General features: G+C 38.6%; 1 protein-coding gene across 1 annotated transcript in view; it reads right to left on the bottom strand.

Annotated features, from left to right (window-relative positions):
• Positions 1-3892: 3892 nt before the first annotated feature.
• The window catches only part of CEP152 (centrosomal protein 152), a 29052-nt gene continuing 13422 nt past the window's right edge, over positions 3893-19522 (bottom strand). The window contains 16 exon segments of the mRNA XM_064456362.1: positions 3893-4218; positions 4220-5187; positions 5426-5529; positions 5802-5958; positions 6824-6930; positions 7012-7093; positions 12310-12484; positions 14098-14748; positions 15028-15159; positions 15608-15880; positions 16418-16597; positions 17326-17461; positions 17606-17734; positions 17921-18051; positions 18173-18286; positions 19140-19347. Of these exon segments, the coding sequence (XP_064312432.1) occupies positions 4177-4218; positions 4220-5187; positions 5426-5529; positions 5802-5958; positions 6824-6930; positions 7012-7093; positions 12310-12484; positions 14098-14748; positions 15028-15159; positions 15608-15880; positions 16418-16597; positions 17326-17461; positions 17606-17734; positions 17921-18051; positions 18173-18286; positions 19140-19347 (3589 nt within the window). The 3' untranslated portion in view covers positions 3893-4176.

Raw genomic sequence — 19522 nt, 5'->3', positions numbered from 1 at the left:
TGAATGTGCCTTGCACCAGGAAAACAGACAGCATGACCTTTTTGGAAAGGTAAAGGTGGAAGAGACCTGTGATATTATGTAAATTGTAATTCATTAATATCATGCAATATGATTAATCAGATAACACAAGAAAAAAATGTTATCTGTCACTCTGGAGAAGAAATACCTAAGGATGAATCAATTTCACACCAGCAAAGGCTGAACAAGAGGATGAGGGGAGGCACACATACCTCTTAAAACAACATTAAGCTCAAAGGAAAAACAAGAAAGAAAAAAAAAAAACAGTCCATGCAAAGCCAAAGGTAAAAAGAGTCCAAGATTAAAATTGCTGGGGGTGCGGGGGGGGCCAGGCTAAGTGCAAAACCACACTAGAAGAGGACAACTCAAAGAAGTGTAAAAGCACAGTAATGTGGTTAAAAGATATAAAAGACCTGGGTTTAATACCTTGTTAAGCCTTCCTAACTTTCTGAGCAAGCTACCTAAACTCTCATGGCCTCAGTTCCTACTCATATAACTACTCCTGTGCATAGCACCTTACTGTGATAGGAGACAAGGTTTCAGATGTGCATATATGTCTACCAAAAATAAAGAATGTGATAATTTAAATCTAGATTATGCAAGACTTTTTTTCATTAATAGCTACAGGTGTTGCTCATTACAGCTGAAAGAGGCTGCTGAACAGACAAGCTAAAACACTAGAATTTGAGACCAATAATTAATGCATTAGTTACTTAAAACAGGCATGAGTTAGACAAATCCTGCGCATTCCTGTTCTGTACATCACATAAAAGCATTTTATGCACAGTTAACTATACAAAAGATGTTTAAGATATACAAAAAATGTAAATTTTGATTACTATTTAAATATAGTATGAAAAAGTAATCTTAGAAATAGCTTCTATCATATCAACATTTTAGAATGAAATAGAGTGATGCATTTTTACAAAGAGGTTGTTCTAAGCAGGAACATACAGATATACTATAGCTACAAGATAAATCAGCTAAAGCAAATAAAAAGAACAAAAATACAGCAAGGAAAAGAGTACCGCCGCACTCTACTTTGGGGCTGGGGGTGGGGTGCAGTTAAACAAAGTTTAAGCTAAATAGTGCTGAACTGCAACACCACTAGAATAAAATCAGATCTGGCTCCTACAGCATAAATGCAGCACTAAACAAGCAATCCTCTGAATAAAAAAGACATAACAGCAGGTAATAAATTCTTGAATAAAACAGATAAGTTCTTTCAGCAGTATAACCTAGTGGGTGAAAATACATGGCAAACTTGTTTTAAAAGATTCATTTAGTGGCTCTGTTACAATCTTGGCTCAACTATACAAGTCCAACCACATGTATTACAACACTACATCCCCCTTTCCGACTGGTGTCAGCTGTCCAATTTCAGGAGTTGCCACCCCCTATGCTAGCCTGTTACTGCTTCATTCTTTCCTACTGACGTTAGAAGAAGGAGGGCTGAGGAATGCTTTTGACTAGAAGTTGTTGATTCTTGGGCTAAATATTGCCTTGTTCCTCAAACTTTACTCACCAGGGAATGATTGCTCCTGTTTGGGTATGGATCTTTCCTCCAGGCCTCTACAGTTGATTCTCATTAAGGCAAACTTAAAATCCACTCGGCAGCTCTGGAGCTCTCTGGGATTCTCAGTGCAACAAGACACACAATAAACATTAGGTGAGCAAGGATTTAACTGCATGTCTACCTACATGCACGTTCTCACATGCACTGCAATTTTGATCACTGAAATTGCCCAGTACAGTGATGAGATACAGCTGAAACAGCAACCAAATCTAGTTGGGCACCTAATGTCCACATTATTTAATTCTGCCTTTTACTGGCTGGGATTGGAAAGATCCACCCCCACTGCCTTTTGCCCCATCTGCATAACATCTTCCTGCTCCATAAGGAAGGAAGGACACCCACAAGAGAACCTTTTCTCACCTCAGGCAACAAAGCCTGCTGAGGAAAACTCCCCTAGTTTCCTCATGGCAGCTGGGATCTGCTGCATCCTTGGCTTTCTCCAGAGCAGTCACTAATGCGGAAGATCCATTCTCATCAGTGTGGAACCCCAGCTTCTAAATTAAATATGTAAAAATCATCAACTGTTCAAAGCTTTAGCAGGACTAGGATCATTAAGTACTTCATTCTGCACTGAAACCACTGAGCTTTTAAACACAGGAAATTTTTTAAAAGCTAGAGAGAAATGACAGTAGGAGTTACACGTATAAACAACATTGAACAAGGCAACAGAAATAAAGTGTACTGTAAAAGGAGAATTTTCAATGCAGTTTGCACATTGGTACTGAGCATGGTATTTTGGGGAGCAACTACAGAGAAGCTCTTGAACCCACCTCAAAGGACCAAACATACTTCTCCATGTAATCCACATCCGTGAGATGATGGGCCCTCAGCTGCTCTGGCTGAATGGTCAGGGATGTCCTACAGGGCAGCTGCATGTTTAATTTTGTAGATGCAGACTTCTTCATCTGGGTACGATTTCTGAACTAGCTGAAGGAATGAATTAATCTGATGTATTGGTTTAAACACTTGTACGAGTACCTCTCTTGAGGGAATAAATGTGCTTCTTTTTTACCTTGTGCAATTTGGGAAAATGTTTAAGCTAACCAAAAAAAGCCACTCATCACTGGAAAAAAAGCCTCCACATGGGGCTTAGAGGACAACTAGTAAAAACTTTCCCCTACAGACAAGGCCACAGCTATTTCCTCAGCTAAGAGCTTGGAATTTGGGCCTTGAACTTGACCGCTGCCCATGTTTGTTTAGGCACAAGCGGTCTCTCGTGGCCTCAGTTTGCTCCCACTGACGACGACAAACCCCACCTTCACTAAAAAGGAAGTGGAGTTGAATTTATGGGCAACATTAAAGGCCACCTAGAAATTCACAAGTTTCTCATTAGATTGCCTGAGAGAGTCTTAAGTCACAAACCAGTCCTGTGTACCAAGAGCTGTAATGCATTCTGCCTTGCCAACTGGCCTGAAACATAAACAGGCAGGACGTTTTCGTAAAGGAAGTTAAACACATTTTTCTTCAGAAGATTTCTGTTGAATCTTGTACTGTTTTCCTCTTAAAACTGAAGAGAGTCTTAGATTAGACTCTGCTGTTCAACTCTAAAAGACCAAATGAGCGTCTTTACAGCAATTAAATGTTGTTACATATGAAAGGCATATACATCATCTTTGAGAGAATATTCAGTCTTTTTTCTTTTTCTAATATCACAGAAAAATAGCAAGGAAAACATTTTTGTTTATGTCTTCCACATTACTGTTGATATGAATTGCAATTAGTAGTATGGCTATGGAGCAGGAAAAACTACGATTTAATCATACCCTGTGTAAGCAAGCCACAAAACACCTCTTTTCCTCACAGAATCACTAGAAATGAAATGCTATCCCAAGGAAAAAAGTCTAGGGGGGGAAAAAAAAAAGCTACATTTCATAACTCTGTTCAAAATGTGAGCAGGCCTTTAAAATAAAAGCTTTCTAAGCATCAGAAGGAACATGACTACATCTTCAGTTTACATTAATAACCTATAATTTTTAAGAAACACCTGCAAAGCGTGGTTATTCTAATTTATACCTTTCTTCCGCCCATTAAAAGCTATTTTTTGCTTCAAAGGGAAGATTACTTGAAATGTGATTTGTTATAATAATTTAATGGAAAAATGCAAGTACTTTTGTTTTTATTATAGGAGACACAGAGGGAGGCTTACAGGGGGTCCTTCAAAATGGAAAAGTCAATTAGAATACTTCAGACAAATCCTAACACATCTCTCATTGAGCTCTGAAGGAATTTTCATAGTCATTTAAAAAGATTACTGCACGTACAGTAGCTTTTAGATAAACACTGCACTGCAAACTAAACTTAATACAAAAATAGATTATTTAATAAATTTGCATATAATACAATATAAACAATTATGAAAGTGTTATTACAAAGGTAAACAAAAGTTCACATTAATATTTCAAGTAACTTTATAGAATTTCTTCACATAACATACAAATTGTGTAACATTGATCATGAGATGGACACAGTAGAACAGGTTTTCCCCAATCCTCGCGCTTTTATTTAAATATCAAGTTATCTTTTTCCTTCAAACGAGGAATTGTTGGCATTGGTTCAAGTTAGAAAGTGAGCTATCAAAACCACTATCTTGCTGAAGAGACTGGGGATCCCACATCATTTTTTTCCCAAGCACTTGTTGCAGCATTTTCCTTCATTTGAATCTGGTGATACATTGAGTTGTGTGACAGTAGAGTTTGATTTGTCAGAGTTGAGGAATGAAGTATGCTCTGGGTTTTTTATCAGGTGGCCTCTACTGTAAACTTTAGTGCTGCTTTTTGTGCTGAGAATCTTGCCATTGCCATTAGAACTTTCTCTCCAAGATGTAACAGCATTTTCATCTGCAGGGGAGCATGAGCTGGTGTGAGGGAGCTCTTCACAGTATGCAGTCTGTGCTTGCACATTAGTACTGTTTTTTTGTTCAGGATACGATAAAGGCATATCATTACCATCCAGATGCAGGCTTCCATTCACAGAACTCCATTCACTGCAACTTCCTTCATCACTTTCTGGAGATCCTTGAAAAACAAATTCCTGAGTTCTTTTAGATTTAGTTTTCCATTTTCCACATGACTGGATACATTTATCTTCTTTCAAGACTGTTCTTTCATTCTTGCTCTTAAACGCATGATGGGTTGGCACAGAGATGTTATGGCCATTTGTAAAGCCGGGTGCATGCATATCTTCTGATGTTACTTGAAAAACAGGTAGAGTATTCTGATGCACTATATTACTAGCAGCGCACAAGAGTCTTTTGTCTACATTTACGATGAGGCCATATTTTTCTCTTCTTCCATCTTCAATTGGATAAAACTCTGACAATGCATCTCTTGAAGCACCACCCAGATTTTTAGAATTATTCCCGTTCTGAACATTTGAAGTCACTTTTTCATGAAGCAGATGTTGATTTTCAGCCTCCATTGCATCAAACTGTCTCATGTCATGTGGTACGTGTTTCTGAACAACTTTAGCACTGGCTTTTTCAGTAATGCTTTTGCCACATGATTCGCTTTCCATACGGTTTGACCTAGCCTGAAGCACGCGATCTCTTTTTGAATACTCAGCTCCAGGTGGCAGATCAGAATTTAATAGCAGAGCTAGAAGAGGAAAGGAAACAGATTAATTGAAGAAAATATTAATGCTGGAAGAAAAACTAGGGTTTTTTGTTTATTTGTTTTTAAATAAAGAATTCGAAGCATTGTGGAAATAAGCAGCTTATATTTACATTTCCATTATTAGCTTATAAATAAGCATACTTCACTTTCCATCTGCATTTTCATCACTACATGCGTTCAGTCAGTACGATCAAGAGACCAACTATAGAACCCAACATACCTGAGCGGGTAGATTTGCTCTGGGGAATGTGTCGAAGAGGTGTTTCAAGTCCTTTAGCCATTGTAGCAAGCTTGCTGGCAGCATTCATTATTTTCTTTTCAGCTCTGCCAAGAATTGCAGAACATGGAAAAAAAAATTAAAGTTTAAGGGTAATTCCTTTTCAACTCTGCATTTTACTTCAAGGTAATGTTAACGAGAGTCAAAGAATACTGAAAGCCACTATGCCAGACTGCTCAGCAGTGACCCTATGCCAATCTGAGCAGGCTGGCAAGGCTTCAGGTCAGACACCGTTTGCTCCAAGGCGGACAAATACCAGACTACCGTCTACACACCTCTTTCAAAACCAACAGTAATTTCCAAACATACTTGAACTTACCCTTCGTGTTTCCCATTATCAGTAAGAAGTTGTTGAAGGCAAGTCAAATAGTATTTGCGCATCTTCCGTGCTGTTTCTTGGCGCTCTCTTAAAACCTCCGCTTTAATCATTTCGCTAGCTCGCTCCTTACTTTCACGGATATAACAAAGCATATCACCTATAAACACACTTCATTAGTACCAGTTTTCCCCCAGAGGGCAGAAAAAAGCCAACACCACAAACTGGGATTGTCTAGCAGACTTGGAGCAAGTCAGCAAGGGCCTGGATTTACCTGCCAACATTCCACCTAAATCCTTGTGCCAAATGTTGCCTGCTGGATAAATGCCACTGGAGAGCAGAGCAGGCCAATATGAAGCACCAGACAGGAATTCAGTTGTCCAAATCTGTATCTTCAGCAGCAACATAAAACACTAGGCACAGGGATTTGGGAAGAATGTTGGCTGGCAAAATGCAGTAGTAATAATATGGTATGTTTTATACTGGAAATTAAAGCAGAATCTTAATCACAGCTCTGTCACACTTTGCAGTACGCACGTGTTCATTGCGGCATTTATACACACTGCTGGTAAAATGCAGGTCTAGGAAGTCTTTGATGGCAGCTGACTTTTGGGGACCTGCTGCTACACTTAACCCTCTCTCCTCAGCCAGAAGGTTGCTGATTAAGCCAGAAGGCAAGATACAGCACAAGAAAAAAGCAGATTCTCCCTCGGGACAAGTTGCAGAGTAGGTAGATTGTTTGCTGAAGAAACAAGATCAGTTCTCAAAATACACTTTATCACTTTCAAAGGCATAACAGTGCAACAAAGGAAGGATGGCGTAACAAGGCTCCACCCATTGCAACTTGTCTTGTTTAAGACTGTAGTGACAATTCCATTTCTCACGTTCACTCTAGTAAGAAGGAAAAATTTACTTCTCCTGCGATTTGGCTGTCAGATTCCTGTGCAAATTGGCTGAAGGAGAAGGAAATTACAATGTAAATTATTTTGCTCTCCCAACATTTTAGCTAAGTCTTTAGTACTTACACTTAATCTTGCTCACAGCTTTAATGTACTGAGCACGCATTTCTTCCAGCCCTTTCACAGCATCACAGGATGTACAAGGTTTTGAGACGCCTCCCTTCGACAGTGACCTGAAATGCACAAGTCACACTGCCCAAGAAAAGCAGCTTGTATCTTTAAAAAAAATTGGCTTGTTTCAAATTTTTTAATACCTTGGTGGTGTTCCCAGGTCTTTCAGTTTAGTCTTCATCTCAGAGTTTTCTGCAATTAGAGCTTCTAGAACCTTCTCATTTTCTATTAAAAAAAAAAAGTGATGAACCATAGTTGACTCTGTTTCTCTAAATTCAAGTTGAGTTCAACAGAAGTTATTACATAAACTGCTGTCTCTGGTAAAAAAGCTCAATGTCACAAAGCATCATCAGCAAGTGTACAGCTCTTGCAGTAACAAGCACATAGGAATCGACTACAATACTCTTCAATGAAGCCTGAATAGAAAAGTCACCTAATCGGATATTAAATAAACTTAAAGCCTTCATATGCCATTACTAACACTATGCTGGAGGCAAAACTTCAGAGATACTGGGTGTACATGTATCGAAAGGACTGGGGGTAGGGGGTGGAGGGGTGTGTGTGAAATAACAGGAGTTGTTTTGACAAACACTGGAAAAGAATTATTAATTTATGGGTTCACAAGTGTGCTTTCTTTGGGGTGGAGACATAAAAGATAAAACTTGGTTGGTGGTAGGTTTTTTGTTTGGGGTCTTTTTTTTTTTTTTAAATAGTCAAAAGCCAGTATTACAGAGAAAGGCTGGACTTCCACGCTGAACTCTGCTCAATGCTACTAAGAAGCATACAAATATTGTAATGAGCCATCACAGAGAACGAGAAGACAGTGAAGCTGAAAAAGCCGAAAGCACAGGACTTCAGGCAGATACTGAAGACTGTTGATCATGGCATACAGATAGTCCACCTGTGAGTCATCTCCTGAAAGTTAAAGAACCTTAAAAGTGTTTATTAGTTATGTAATCTAATCTAAGCAAATTATTATTTTAAAAAAGGGTACAGGTATTTACCATAACTTGAAGAACTGATGGATAAACTTGGATAGACCCATAAAAATCAACAGTTGGTTACTAGCTTTCCTGTTTTAGGAAAGAAAACCAACATGAATTGAACACGTACACTTGATGCTGGAGGTACCACCACCACACCCAGCCACAGAAGCTCTCACGTGAACCATGGCCTAAGGAAAACAAAGATTGTCGCCACAAAACAGAGGGCATGTCTTGTTAAAGACAAATCTTCCTTCTGGAAGAATCAAGACTTTCACAGGTAGAATATGAGGATCTGAGTTCAGGGAAAGACAGACAAATTTGGCTTTCTTCCTTCTCTAGGATGATGCACAGAAAAGCAAAAAGCAAGCAGCCATCCTGGAATACAGAGAGAAGTAATTCATGGCCTTCAGAGATCCTCATTTGTGGTCTAAATCTCATTTTGAACAGTTAAGAGTTGTATGCGTGATGACCTGGGTGACAGCAGTAGCCTCTGTTTTCATTAACAGACGTCTTTACTATCCTTCAATCGTTCCTCCAGTCCCCAAGGAAGTTTACATGCTATATGGTTGATGACAAAAGACCACAGAAATAGTATTATGCAAATCTGTGCAACTTACCCACCTGGCCTTGCTCACACACCTGCAAGCTGGCAAAAACCCTTCCCTTACAAACATACAGCATTTTACTCATCCTCACTGAGCACAACATTTATGAGAGCAGGCAATTGAGACTTTTCACAAACAAAAAAAAAAAGGGGGGGGGGGCGGGGAAACGCACCCCACACAACACATACAAACCACAGCCTTCAGCAAGTAAGTCACTTCGTACAACCTACTACCTCGCATCTCCTCTCTCCAAACTGACCATTTGCCAAACCTGCTTACAGTCGCCACAGTGACCTTTCATTGAAGTATGCTCAAACAATTCTACAGAGTTACTGACCCTCAGGATGCAGTTTGAGACCTCTCCTGAATCAGGGCCTTCAGCAAGTCCAATTCCTGCCATGCTCTAAGGAGAGCCTAAAAAAAAAAATGCCCTGAACAGTATTGTGTACAGCTTCAACTGATTAAAACACTGCAGGGAAAATGATCCTTTTATTCAATCACCAACATATTTTCCTTAGAGAAAACATAATTCTCTTTGTTCTGCTCCTTAAAACAAAGGCCTCTACTGACTTCAGTAGAGCTCAGTAAGGGGACAGAGTTCCTCAGATACCAACTGAATTAGAACTGTGCTCCAGAGGGTACTTTATGCTCAAGTAGGAAAGAAAAAGTTCTTGAGCACAGGAACAAAGTAAAGCAGGCATTCCTCCTACAAATCCTCTCAGAAATAAATGTAGACAAAAGAAATTCTTGTTGCTATCAGAGACAGATGAATCAATATGACTTCCTCCAAGTGAAAAGTCTACATGCAAGGCCCATAGAGGAAGACCCAACCGCAGGAGCAGTTACACGTATGGCAAAGGGGTTTGATACAGCAAAGAATTTTCATCCTCATTAGCCCAGATTTTACTATGGCCAGAGACTTCTAGCAAGTTAAATAAAATAATAAAGGATGGAAGGACTGAAAGGATTATACTGAAAGGACAACAGATGTACATGATGGAACAGCAATCCCAAGAAATGCAGGTATCGATATCAAGTCAGGTAATATTGCATTTGACTAAACTGATGGGCGAGCCTCAGAGAGGTTTTACCACCTCTCTGGTGGTAAAACCAGGCACTATCAATCTGGCCACAGAAGGCAATACGGATATTGAAAATGCCAAAAATAAGGTGTTGGACAGCAAAGAGAAGGCAATCACAACAAAACAATGCTACCCCACAGCCAGTGGGGTGTGTATTAAACAAGAGTACTGGATGACACCACTACTGAATCAGAAGCAGTCTCCTACAATGGGAGAATCTCAAGCAAGTTACTTTACGCCATCATTTTCTATCAGAAGTAGCTTCAGAAAAAAACTTTATTTCCATTCTACAGGCAGAAGCCACCTTCCTAGTGGCTCCTCCAAAACCAGAGCGGATATTTCATATCCATCATTGGTAGAGATAGTCATAACATACGAAAAAGATTTAAGAACTAGAGGCATTTTCTCAGTCATCTGTCCTGTCTTTCTCATTTCAAAATGACACAAAGAAAAAAGAGACTACATAAAGCCTACTTAAAACCTACTTTAAGGTGAAAGAACGACAGACAGGTAGGCAGGCAGAAAGAGAACAGAACTATAGCTTCAAGCTACTAACTGCAGGAGAAAGTACAAGAAAACCATGGTCAGTAGCTTAGTACTACTGGTGACAAGAGGAACCACGTAACATTTGGGGCCACTCTGCTCTTTTTACTCCCACTATGGGGTTTTGAGTATATGCACAGTAGTGGTACAGCCCCAAAGGGGACAGCTAAAGACCTCCCTGGTTCATATACATATACTAACAAAAGTACGTCTGTGCACATGTGCATTACCTGTGTAACCCTCATGGGCAATGGGATCCGCATGTACACATATTTAAAGAACACCTGCCATGTGTTCAATTTTCCTCTATTCCTTTCCTGATACACACAAGAGATTACTACAGCGATAAGTAATGTTTAAAGCCAAGATGGTGGGGGGCTTCTTGGAGGGAGGGAGAGGAGGTCAGTTTGTGGGTCTTTCTGTTGGGGAGGGTGGGGGTGTGTGTGTTTTGTTTTTTAAAGTATGCACACACCCCCATTCTATCCAAAATGACAACTCGATACAACAGATCAAACACTCATCCAGCCAGCAAGGCAATGCCATTCAAAATTTTCTTCAGGTGACGAAAAATCCTAAACTCGGATTTGCTTCATGCTCCCTCACAGCAAGCTGAAGATGTTTGCAGGCTACCTCCAGCTTGTTTTTCAAGTCCTGGCACACAGACTCTCTTTTTTTCAAGGTCCTGGCAGCAGCATTCATAGCAAAAATCTTCCTAAGACCCAAGGTTCCTTTTTGTACATTTCTGACCTGCAACAGTCTTTGCTCTAAGTTATACATCAACAATGGGACCAAAATAAGAATCAAGCCCAACCTCACTGTTTCCAGTGCTCTACTTAGGCTTCCTCATGCTAGGAAAGCATGTAACAAATTAGTCAAAAATAATCACAAGAGGCTGGAACCCTGTTATAGAAGGTGCAGCAGCATCTGTCAAGTCTTCGAGTCCTCACAGCTTCAGTGTGCTCCCATCAATGATGATGTGAGTCTTCAGTCAGCAATGAGACTTGTGGGTTGATTTAAAAAAACAACCTAAGCCAAAACCACCCAAACACCAAAACAACAAAAAACAACAACAGCCAAGCAGGGTCTTTTGAAGTCAGCTGAGGGAGACTCTCCCAGCTGGGAAGCCTCACATGCAGCTGAGTCTAGTTACACTAAGAAATTCACAAAGACTGGGCTACTTCCAGGAGAGCAATGGCTGCTCTCTATAGTCAGGACAGGGAGCTCTAGAGGCAGAAGAGCTGCACTGCTTGTATTGTTTTGTGTTAATAGATGGTTTGTTATTTTGGTGTTGAAGGAATTCAAGCCACCCTATAGGCATAAAGCCAAAGACTCTCTTGGGTTTTCTTGCTTTATGTTTTTTGGTTGCATAAGAACTCAAACTAAACAGAAAGCCTCAGAAAGATTTCTGCGCCTCCCATGAAGTTTCTCCCCAGCCACGCTGTCTCTAGCTTTGCCATAGTACATGTGACAGCTTTGAGAAGAGCTACAATGCTAAAGTATGTACTGGTGGCAGGGGGGAAGGAAGGAAAGAGGAAAAAAATAAAAGAAAAAAAAGAAGAAGAGAGAAGCATCACCCTGGGGATTTCCATTTTTTCCACTACAGTCTTGATCAAAAGAATCAGAAAAAACACTACCATTCCAGGTAAAGTATAATTCTTGACACAACATCTTTTACATGAATGCAAAATTCCCTGTCTTGTCTAATGTCGAGAGCAAGTAGTATAATTCAATCTCCAAAGCTCTGGTATAGCATTACCCATTTACAAGACATAATTTAGACCACACCTTGCTCAATACGATCAACACTAGCTTGCTTATGAGCTGTTATAGACCAGAGGTATTAGTGTTCATGTCCACTACCCCCAAACAGTATTTACACCTGCAGCAGATATGGCAGCTATTTCTTTACTCCTGAAAAACAGCTTTAAAAAGCAGAAAGCTACTAGCATTTAATAAGATCAAACCTCAAAGCCTAGCATTAAATCAGTAAGCTGGAGACCAGTACCATTTGTTGCGTGGTTTGTGACTTTAACATGGCACAAGTTTATGCAACATTAAACCACCTTACAGACAGAAGAACTGCATCTTCCTCTATCACCCAAATAGTCACTAATTAACTAGCTTTGTATTAGAGTCATCAGTAAGTCATTGACTATTAAAGACTGCTACTAACAAGCTTAATTTGATGATACACAATTTGCCAAATTAAAAAATAAACCCAATACCTTTGTCTGTTCCAGTTTCTGGCAAGGGTGGCTGTTGTCTTAGCCTCCTTTGTGGTTCTGCTTGGTGTCCAACATTGTACACAGGAGGTCTTGCCATGTCCCCAGTTCCTTCTTCACCACATTGCAGGCAAGAGTATGCTTCTTTAGTTACATTACTCACTAGCTCTTCATATTTCTGCAATTGAAAAACACTTCCTGAAAATCTAACACATATAAAAAAAGTGTTCCACTCTATCTTAAAGTAGATAAACTAGTATGTCATGCATAAAAACAAGCAATCCTGGCCACCAAGTAGCTTTAGTAATTGTATCACTAGTGCTTTAACCTACAATAGAACTGTAGATTGCAGCTCAAGTCAGGAGGAAAATGTGTATATAGAAGTTTTACTTAGCATAATTCACTGCAACAGCAGTATGTGGTATCCTGAGTTTTATTTTCAAAGTATCAATAGCCCTTAACATTGCAAAACTTTACAGTGTCTTTGAATAGTTGAAGCTAACTTGTTTTTTAAAAGGCATATCCAGCAGAAAAAGGGGTTGGACCCATTTAGAGCTTCTGCACAAATATGAGTGGTAGAGGGACAGGAATGTTGTCTAGAAAAATGTAACTCCTTTGTTTATTGTTATTGTGGTTGCATAAGAGGAGATGTTACTAAGAAATTACAAAGACTTTGCTAGGTAAGGGGGTTCAAGCCAACCAATGTTTTGAAGTTGAAAGGCATATTAAAAACAGTTACCAGAGTAACAATTTACAGAGACATTCATATCTATTACAGAAGTTGCATCAGGAATATGAAAAAAATTTCCAATTGTCTTTAGCATTTTGAAAGTAACCCATAACAAGAAATCTTTGAAGGACCACTTTCTGAACAGAAACCTATTACCACTAAAAAACTGAGAAATATTGTCATAAGAAATTAATTCATACTCATTTCCCCCATTCCACCTTTTCTTGAAAAACAAGACAGCTTCTTTCTCTGTACTATTCCTGGATAATTCCCCAGCTGCTAAATGCTGGGTGGCAATGGTGTTTCTGGTGGGATGTTCCCCATAACCAATACAAGCATATTAATACAAACGTACGTATTGCAAAAAGAGGAATCTGCCAAAACAGCAGGAACCGCAGCTTTTGGACAGAATTTTACTTAGCCCCAATCTCCTTTAGAAGAGGGTGGGATGTCTTTCCTCATTTGGACAGGCACATTGAAAAGGATTTCCTAGAGCCACAATAAAGTTAAGCAAGACTATTATTCCCAACATAGACCAGTTTGTCAGTTATTCAGTTCTACTACAGAAAATTTGCAAAAAGGATTTCCTATTTTCATCTTTATTGGGGGGGGAGAAGTCACATGATCCATGATCACTATCCAATCACCATTACAAACTGCTACATTTCTCAAAAAAGCAGCTATGCAAAAATCTAAGATGGGCCTTCATGACAGAACCCACTGAAGAGGTCACAAGGGACCTTCAACAGGCTTCCAAACTTTAAATGGCGGATTCATCTCCTTTATTTATAAATCTTGGCATTAAAGAATTAAAGAACACTCCTAACCTGGCTTTCTCTTCTTTAAAGATTGAAGGTGTCAAAGCTACACCCATCCTTTGTTTCCACTTGCTAATGGTAGATTTAGCTGTATTTTAGTTTTAAAGGACTGTTATTATCAATGAACTCAAATGTTGGATTCTCAGGATTACATGGATTTTTCATACTGGGAGAAAACAGGTATGAGTGACTTCCCAAATCCCTCTTCTGGTTGGCAGTAATAATTTAGAGAAATATTATTACCTCTTTCCATTCTCGCTCTTTCTTTTCCAGAATTGTGTAAACTGTGGTTCTGTAGGCCTTCTGTAAGCAAGCCTTCAGTTTGTCTTTGCTATGACAGTTTAACTGAACATGGGCATCAAAACATTTATCCTTCTGAGAATGCATACTATGTGTGCACTTGACTAGTTCTTCATGTATTTCACTCAACAAGTACTCAAGCTCAACCAGAGTCTTCTCCTCATACCAATTAATTTTGTCCTGCAGTCTCTTTGTTTCCTGAGCCTCCCATTCTCGCTGCTTTTGGTCTAGTAACATCTTTATTTCTGCCTCTTTCTGAATGGAGAGATCATTCTTCTGCTTTGCAAGATCCTCCTTTGCTGTTGCAAGTACCTCTTTAATTCTGTTTCTATGATCATCTAAGAATGATCGGTAGTCTCTTTCATTTTGCTCTTGTATCTGCAGGATTTCTTCTTGCTTTTCTTTGTTCCACTGAGCACGAGCTTTTGCCAGTTCTGCTTTGATAGCTGCAGGGATTTCTTCTTTCTTTAGCTCCAACTCCTTCTTGAGAGAAATTACTTTTTCTTCAAGTTCTTTCATTCTTGGTCCAGATTTCTCCGTATTCTCATATTCTTTTTTCCATTTGTCTTCAGCAGCTGAGAGAACTAGGGATAACTGGTGAATATATAACATGGTCATTATAAATATATACATACTTTTATATATACATAAAATATAACCCTGGGTCATCATCTATCTATTGAAGACTATTTTCAAATTATTTAATAAAAAATAATCCTATATAGGCAAAAAAAATGGATCAGAACCAGAGTACACTAGAAGCACCTTTCCTTAATGATTCTGCACCTATGTCAGCATTCATTCCTCAGTAATACATGGAATTTGGAAGGCTGAACTGTTTATCAGTACACATATGGAAGTATTTGGGGCTACCTGCTTTGCTGCAGTCTCTTTGTGTTCCTTTTCCCACTTTTCTTGTTCTATCTTTAGATTTACTTTGTATTCTTTGAGGTCTGTTAATTCTTGCAGCCACCTGGCACGAGCTTGGGTTAAAGCTGCATTTACCTATAAGCAGATAAAAAAAGCTACTTCAGTCACCACCACCAAATACATTTTTATTACTTTCACGTAACAATGTAAGAACAGACTTCAGTTTGGATTGCCTATGTTTACATAAATTAAAAGAATCAGACCAGCTGCATCTGATGCATTTCTTGATGCAAAAATGATGAATATTAAATTTATTTTTCCTAACAAAATGGTATAAGCTCTAAGTCAGTTTTGCTCAGTTCTGTTCAAAACACCTGCAAAACTTGTCCAACTATATGAAAAATTAACAGCTAGAAAAAACAAGCTACACGCTACAGCTTCTTCAGAACTTTTTTTAAAAATATATTTCTAATATAGCAAATGTCAACTACTAAGCAGCAAGTTAGTGGAAGAGATTTTTTTTAAAGGTGGCGTAGTTGCACATGACAACAGGCTCCAGGCAGACAAAACAATTATTTGTTACCTGGCTGGCAAGATTTTTACGGTATTTATTTTCCAGTTCTATTTCTAATTCTTTTAAGGCCTCTTCAGAGGCTGTATTTTCTTTCAGAGCCTTCTGGATCCGCAGCCTCTGGTCTTCAACAATCCCTTCTAACTCTTTAGTTGAATCTTCATCCACAACTATTACTTGGTCAGTTTGGCTGCTGCAGTCATTACATTCAGCTACAGTTCTTCTAACTTCTTCCAGCCTACTTTGCCATTCTCTTTCTGTTTTTGCAAAGACTTGTTCTGTATTCTAAGGAAAAAAAATATTTTTAATAAAATCTCCCCACTGTCCAAATAACTAGAATTTCAGTGGTATTTAACAAACAAAACTTTGTTTACACCAAATAACTTCCCTTAACAGGAGAAGAGCAAAACCATGCCTAGAGACCAGAGAGTTCAGTAAAGAACGAGTGCGCTTTAATTCCTCATCACAGCTTTCTTCTGTGGTATAGGATACACAAAGGACTTTTGTATGATAATGATAAATGAATGAAACACCCAGGGATCAGGGTGGAAAACTCCAGCATATTAGCAGCTATGACATTCAGAACATTGTGCATGTTATCTTATAAGTTCTAGGGTTTGGGGTATCTTTTCCCCAAAAAATCTTAAGCATGTAAAATACCTACTGACTTCTTCAGAGGCTCCTGAAATGACAGGTCCTTAAGTCACTTCAAATGGCAGAGTAACAATGCATAGGTCTATCTACATCATAGAAGTTCTCCTTCTGAAAAAAACCAAACTAACAACAACAAAAAAAATGGAACCCCCGGTCTAAGTTCCACACCTCTTTTTCTTCCTTCTTCCAGTGAACTTTGGCTAATGCAACTTCCTCTTCAACCTGCTGTTCTTTTTCTTCCAGCCACTGCCTCTTTGCTGCTGTCATGGAATTGCTGTGTTTCTCTTCAAGCTCAGTCCTCAGAAGGTTAAGAGCATCTTCTTTTTCTTCTAGTAGCTGCTTCTTGAGCTAGGAAAAAAAAATTAATATTAAAGTATTCTCCAAGGCATAGCGAACTGCTCTTGTACAAAGTGATGAGAATGCATGACAGACATGATTAACTCCCTAGAGCCTGTGCACTGGTCTTACAGATGACACCTGGACAAGAGATTCAGCTCTCAAAAGGAGGTGTTTTAAGGCATGAGATCGGAGGTTATTATAGGCTCTAAAATAAGGGGGTTTTATCATCTTTATTCCCAGCATACTTTGAGCTGCACCTCTTTACTGTACTTGCTCAGCAAGACAGTTGACCTACTTTAGTCATTTTGCACTGAGATCTTCAGAAAAGCAAAGTTTTTAATCAATGTTGCAGTCTGAATTCATTATTACTTAAAGATACCACAGTATTTTCAGATCAGTTTTATATAGGGAGAATAAAACTTGTATTGTCAGTCAGGTTTTTAGAAAATGTCTCATGACTATAAAACCACACACTGCTGACTGAACAGTCCTCAAGAGTAAATATTACAGAAGTTGACTGTGAAAATGAATAGCTTCTGGAAAGGGTTACTTCTACAATATTTTAAATCCCAGGACACATCAGCAGGTTAATCTAACAACCTATAGGTCACATGTATTAATTGTCTGATACAACTGCATCTCTTCCAAGTATCTTCCCCAAAGTTAAATACACTTATGGATATTATATCTTAAAAACAGTCTGAAATTATATGGTTTATAGCTATTTCCATTAGCACCTTCTCTTCCTTCAGCTGCTGCTCTTGCTCAAATTTCTGCCTTAAAGTAGCTTCCAAGGTGTCCTTCTCCCCACAGACTCCAATGTAACATTCCTTCACTGCAGTCATCTCTCTGTTCAGCTCTTCTAAGTTAGCCCTTCACAGGACAGATTATTTATTATCAGTTAGTCTTTACACTCACAGGACAGCAAATCTGTTTTTAAAAAAGTCTGTCTAGCACTGAAGGCCAGACAGGAAATGTGAAAGTTGCAGTAAAGGTGGAAAAAATGGTAGGTCTTACTGTAACTGCGAGATTGCCTCTTCATAAGTTTGAGTAAGCTGATGTTTTTCTGCAGCGTACCTCTCCATCAGGTCTTTCTCAAAATGTGCTTTTGTATCCTCATGATGTTGCTGATAAGTTCTTTCACACCTATATTTTCAAGAAACGAAAAAAGCTACCTAGGCTTTTTCCCCCCTTTTAAATAAGGTTCAACTTTACCTTACATAAGAAACTAGCTTTCTAATGCTGACCTCCCCTTGTATAGACAGCTAGTACAAGATTATACATGCAGGCTAGAAGTTCACAAATGCAACTAAAGAGAGTTAACAGACTTGCCTGTTAATAGCTTCTTGTTTATCCTCATCAAAATCCTGAACCATCTTTCTCATCTGACAACAGAGATCTTGATTTAAGCTTTTCAGTTTTTCCTCATTTTCTTTCAGCTCTTCAATAGTCAAAGTATGGTTCTGGATAAACAAGGGTCAAGTAATAGGTGGGTTGTAAGGAACCTTTACTAATTGCAGGTTTTAGCATGGTGGTGGTAGGTTGTTGTGGGTTTTTTGTAGGTATAAGCAGCATCTGTCTCACCTCAACTTCTTGCAGCAAAGTTTCATTAGCCTTTCTGAGTCTCAGAACTTCTTCCTTAAGGTTATCAGAAACCAAAGGACTGACCACCAAAGTATCATTCAGATTTGTGACAGGCTAAAAATAAACAGAAGATGAGACCTTTCAAGAAATATATGATTTAGAAGTTGATGCTTTAAAAAAAAAAAGTTAAAGCTGTCAAATAAAGACTTTACTTAGGGGAAAAAAAAACCACCAAAGGAATTTATTGCAGTTCAAGATACAACAGTATCACTGTTACTCTAGACAAATTCTTGAAACTTATAGCATCATGAAGTTTTAAAGCAGCACACACTCGATATTGTGTTTGCAAACTGAATGACTACTATCATCCAACAGAGAGCACACTTCTCAAGCATATTATATTCCTATCCCACATCCAGGTCACAATATATAGATTACAGAAGCAGATGTTAGAAGTCCGATCAATTTATTTGAGGGAGTTTATAGAGGGAAGTTAATAATGGGGTGAAGAGAGACACAATATTAAAGAGATTCTTTGTTGATCAAATTGCATAGTGAAGGCCCTCTGAAGGCAATCTGTTTAATGTCCCATTTTTATAACCTAATGATACTATTAGCTTTCTTGGAGAAATTACAAGGTCTTTTTGGCTAAAGAAAATCTACTTTCTCCAAGGAAATTTAGTTCTGAAAAAAGCAGAGTGGCCATTAAGTACTATCAAGCAGGTAAGCCATCATATCAGAACTCACTTAAGGCATATGCTGCCCAAAGTTCTGCTATTCAGTTTGTTTCTTTTTCACCAGAGACACAAAACAAGGTCTCATTCAAATGACAATACTTTCCTTAAGAACAAAGAATACCCAGCTATGAGTAAATTTGTTGGTCCATTTTAATAAGAAGTTTAAATGTTGGTTTGGTTCACTAAAATCCAGTGCATCTTTACATTTAAAAAAGTGTAAAAGAACAAACCTCTGACTCTTTTGATGCTTTTTCTGCTTTCAACAACTGCTTGTATTCTTCTAATGTCTTCTGGCAATCTTTAAGATCATTTTGTAATTGAGTAATCTGGTTTCTCTTCATTTTATTACTGCTCAACAAACGCTCCAGCTCTGCTTTTAATTCTACAATTATTTCATCTTTAGAGAGCTCTTTATCCATGTCTCTGCTCTGTATTGCACTATGAGGGAAGACATAACCAGTACAGTATTTGTAAGACAAAAAACATTTATGTGAAAGCTAATGGTAGCAAAGAGAAGAGCAACTAATGCTACCAGAAACACAGATATCTAAGAAGTAATACTAAGAAGAATGAGAGCATTAATATAAAAGCCTTATGCTTTTTCATCAAGTTG

This window comes from Phalacrocorax carbo, chromosome 7, assembly GCF_963921805.1.
Source record: "Phalacrocorax carbo chromosome 7, bPhaCar2.1, whole genome shotgun sequence".
NCBI classification, from domain to species: domain Eukaryota; kingdom Metazoa; phylum Chordata; class Aves; order Suliformes; family Phalacrocoracidae; genus Phalacrocorax; species Phalacrocorax carbo.
The sequence above is the reverse complement of the archived record's forward strand: the minus strand, read 5'-3'. Positions and strand labels throughout refer to the sequence as shown.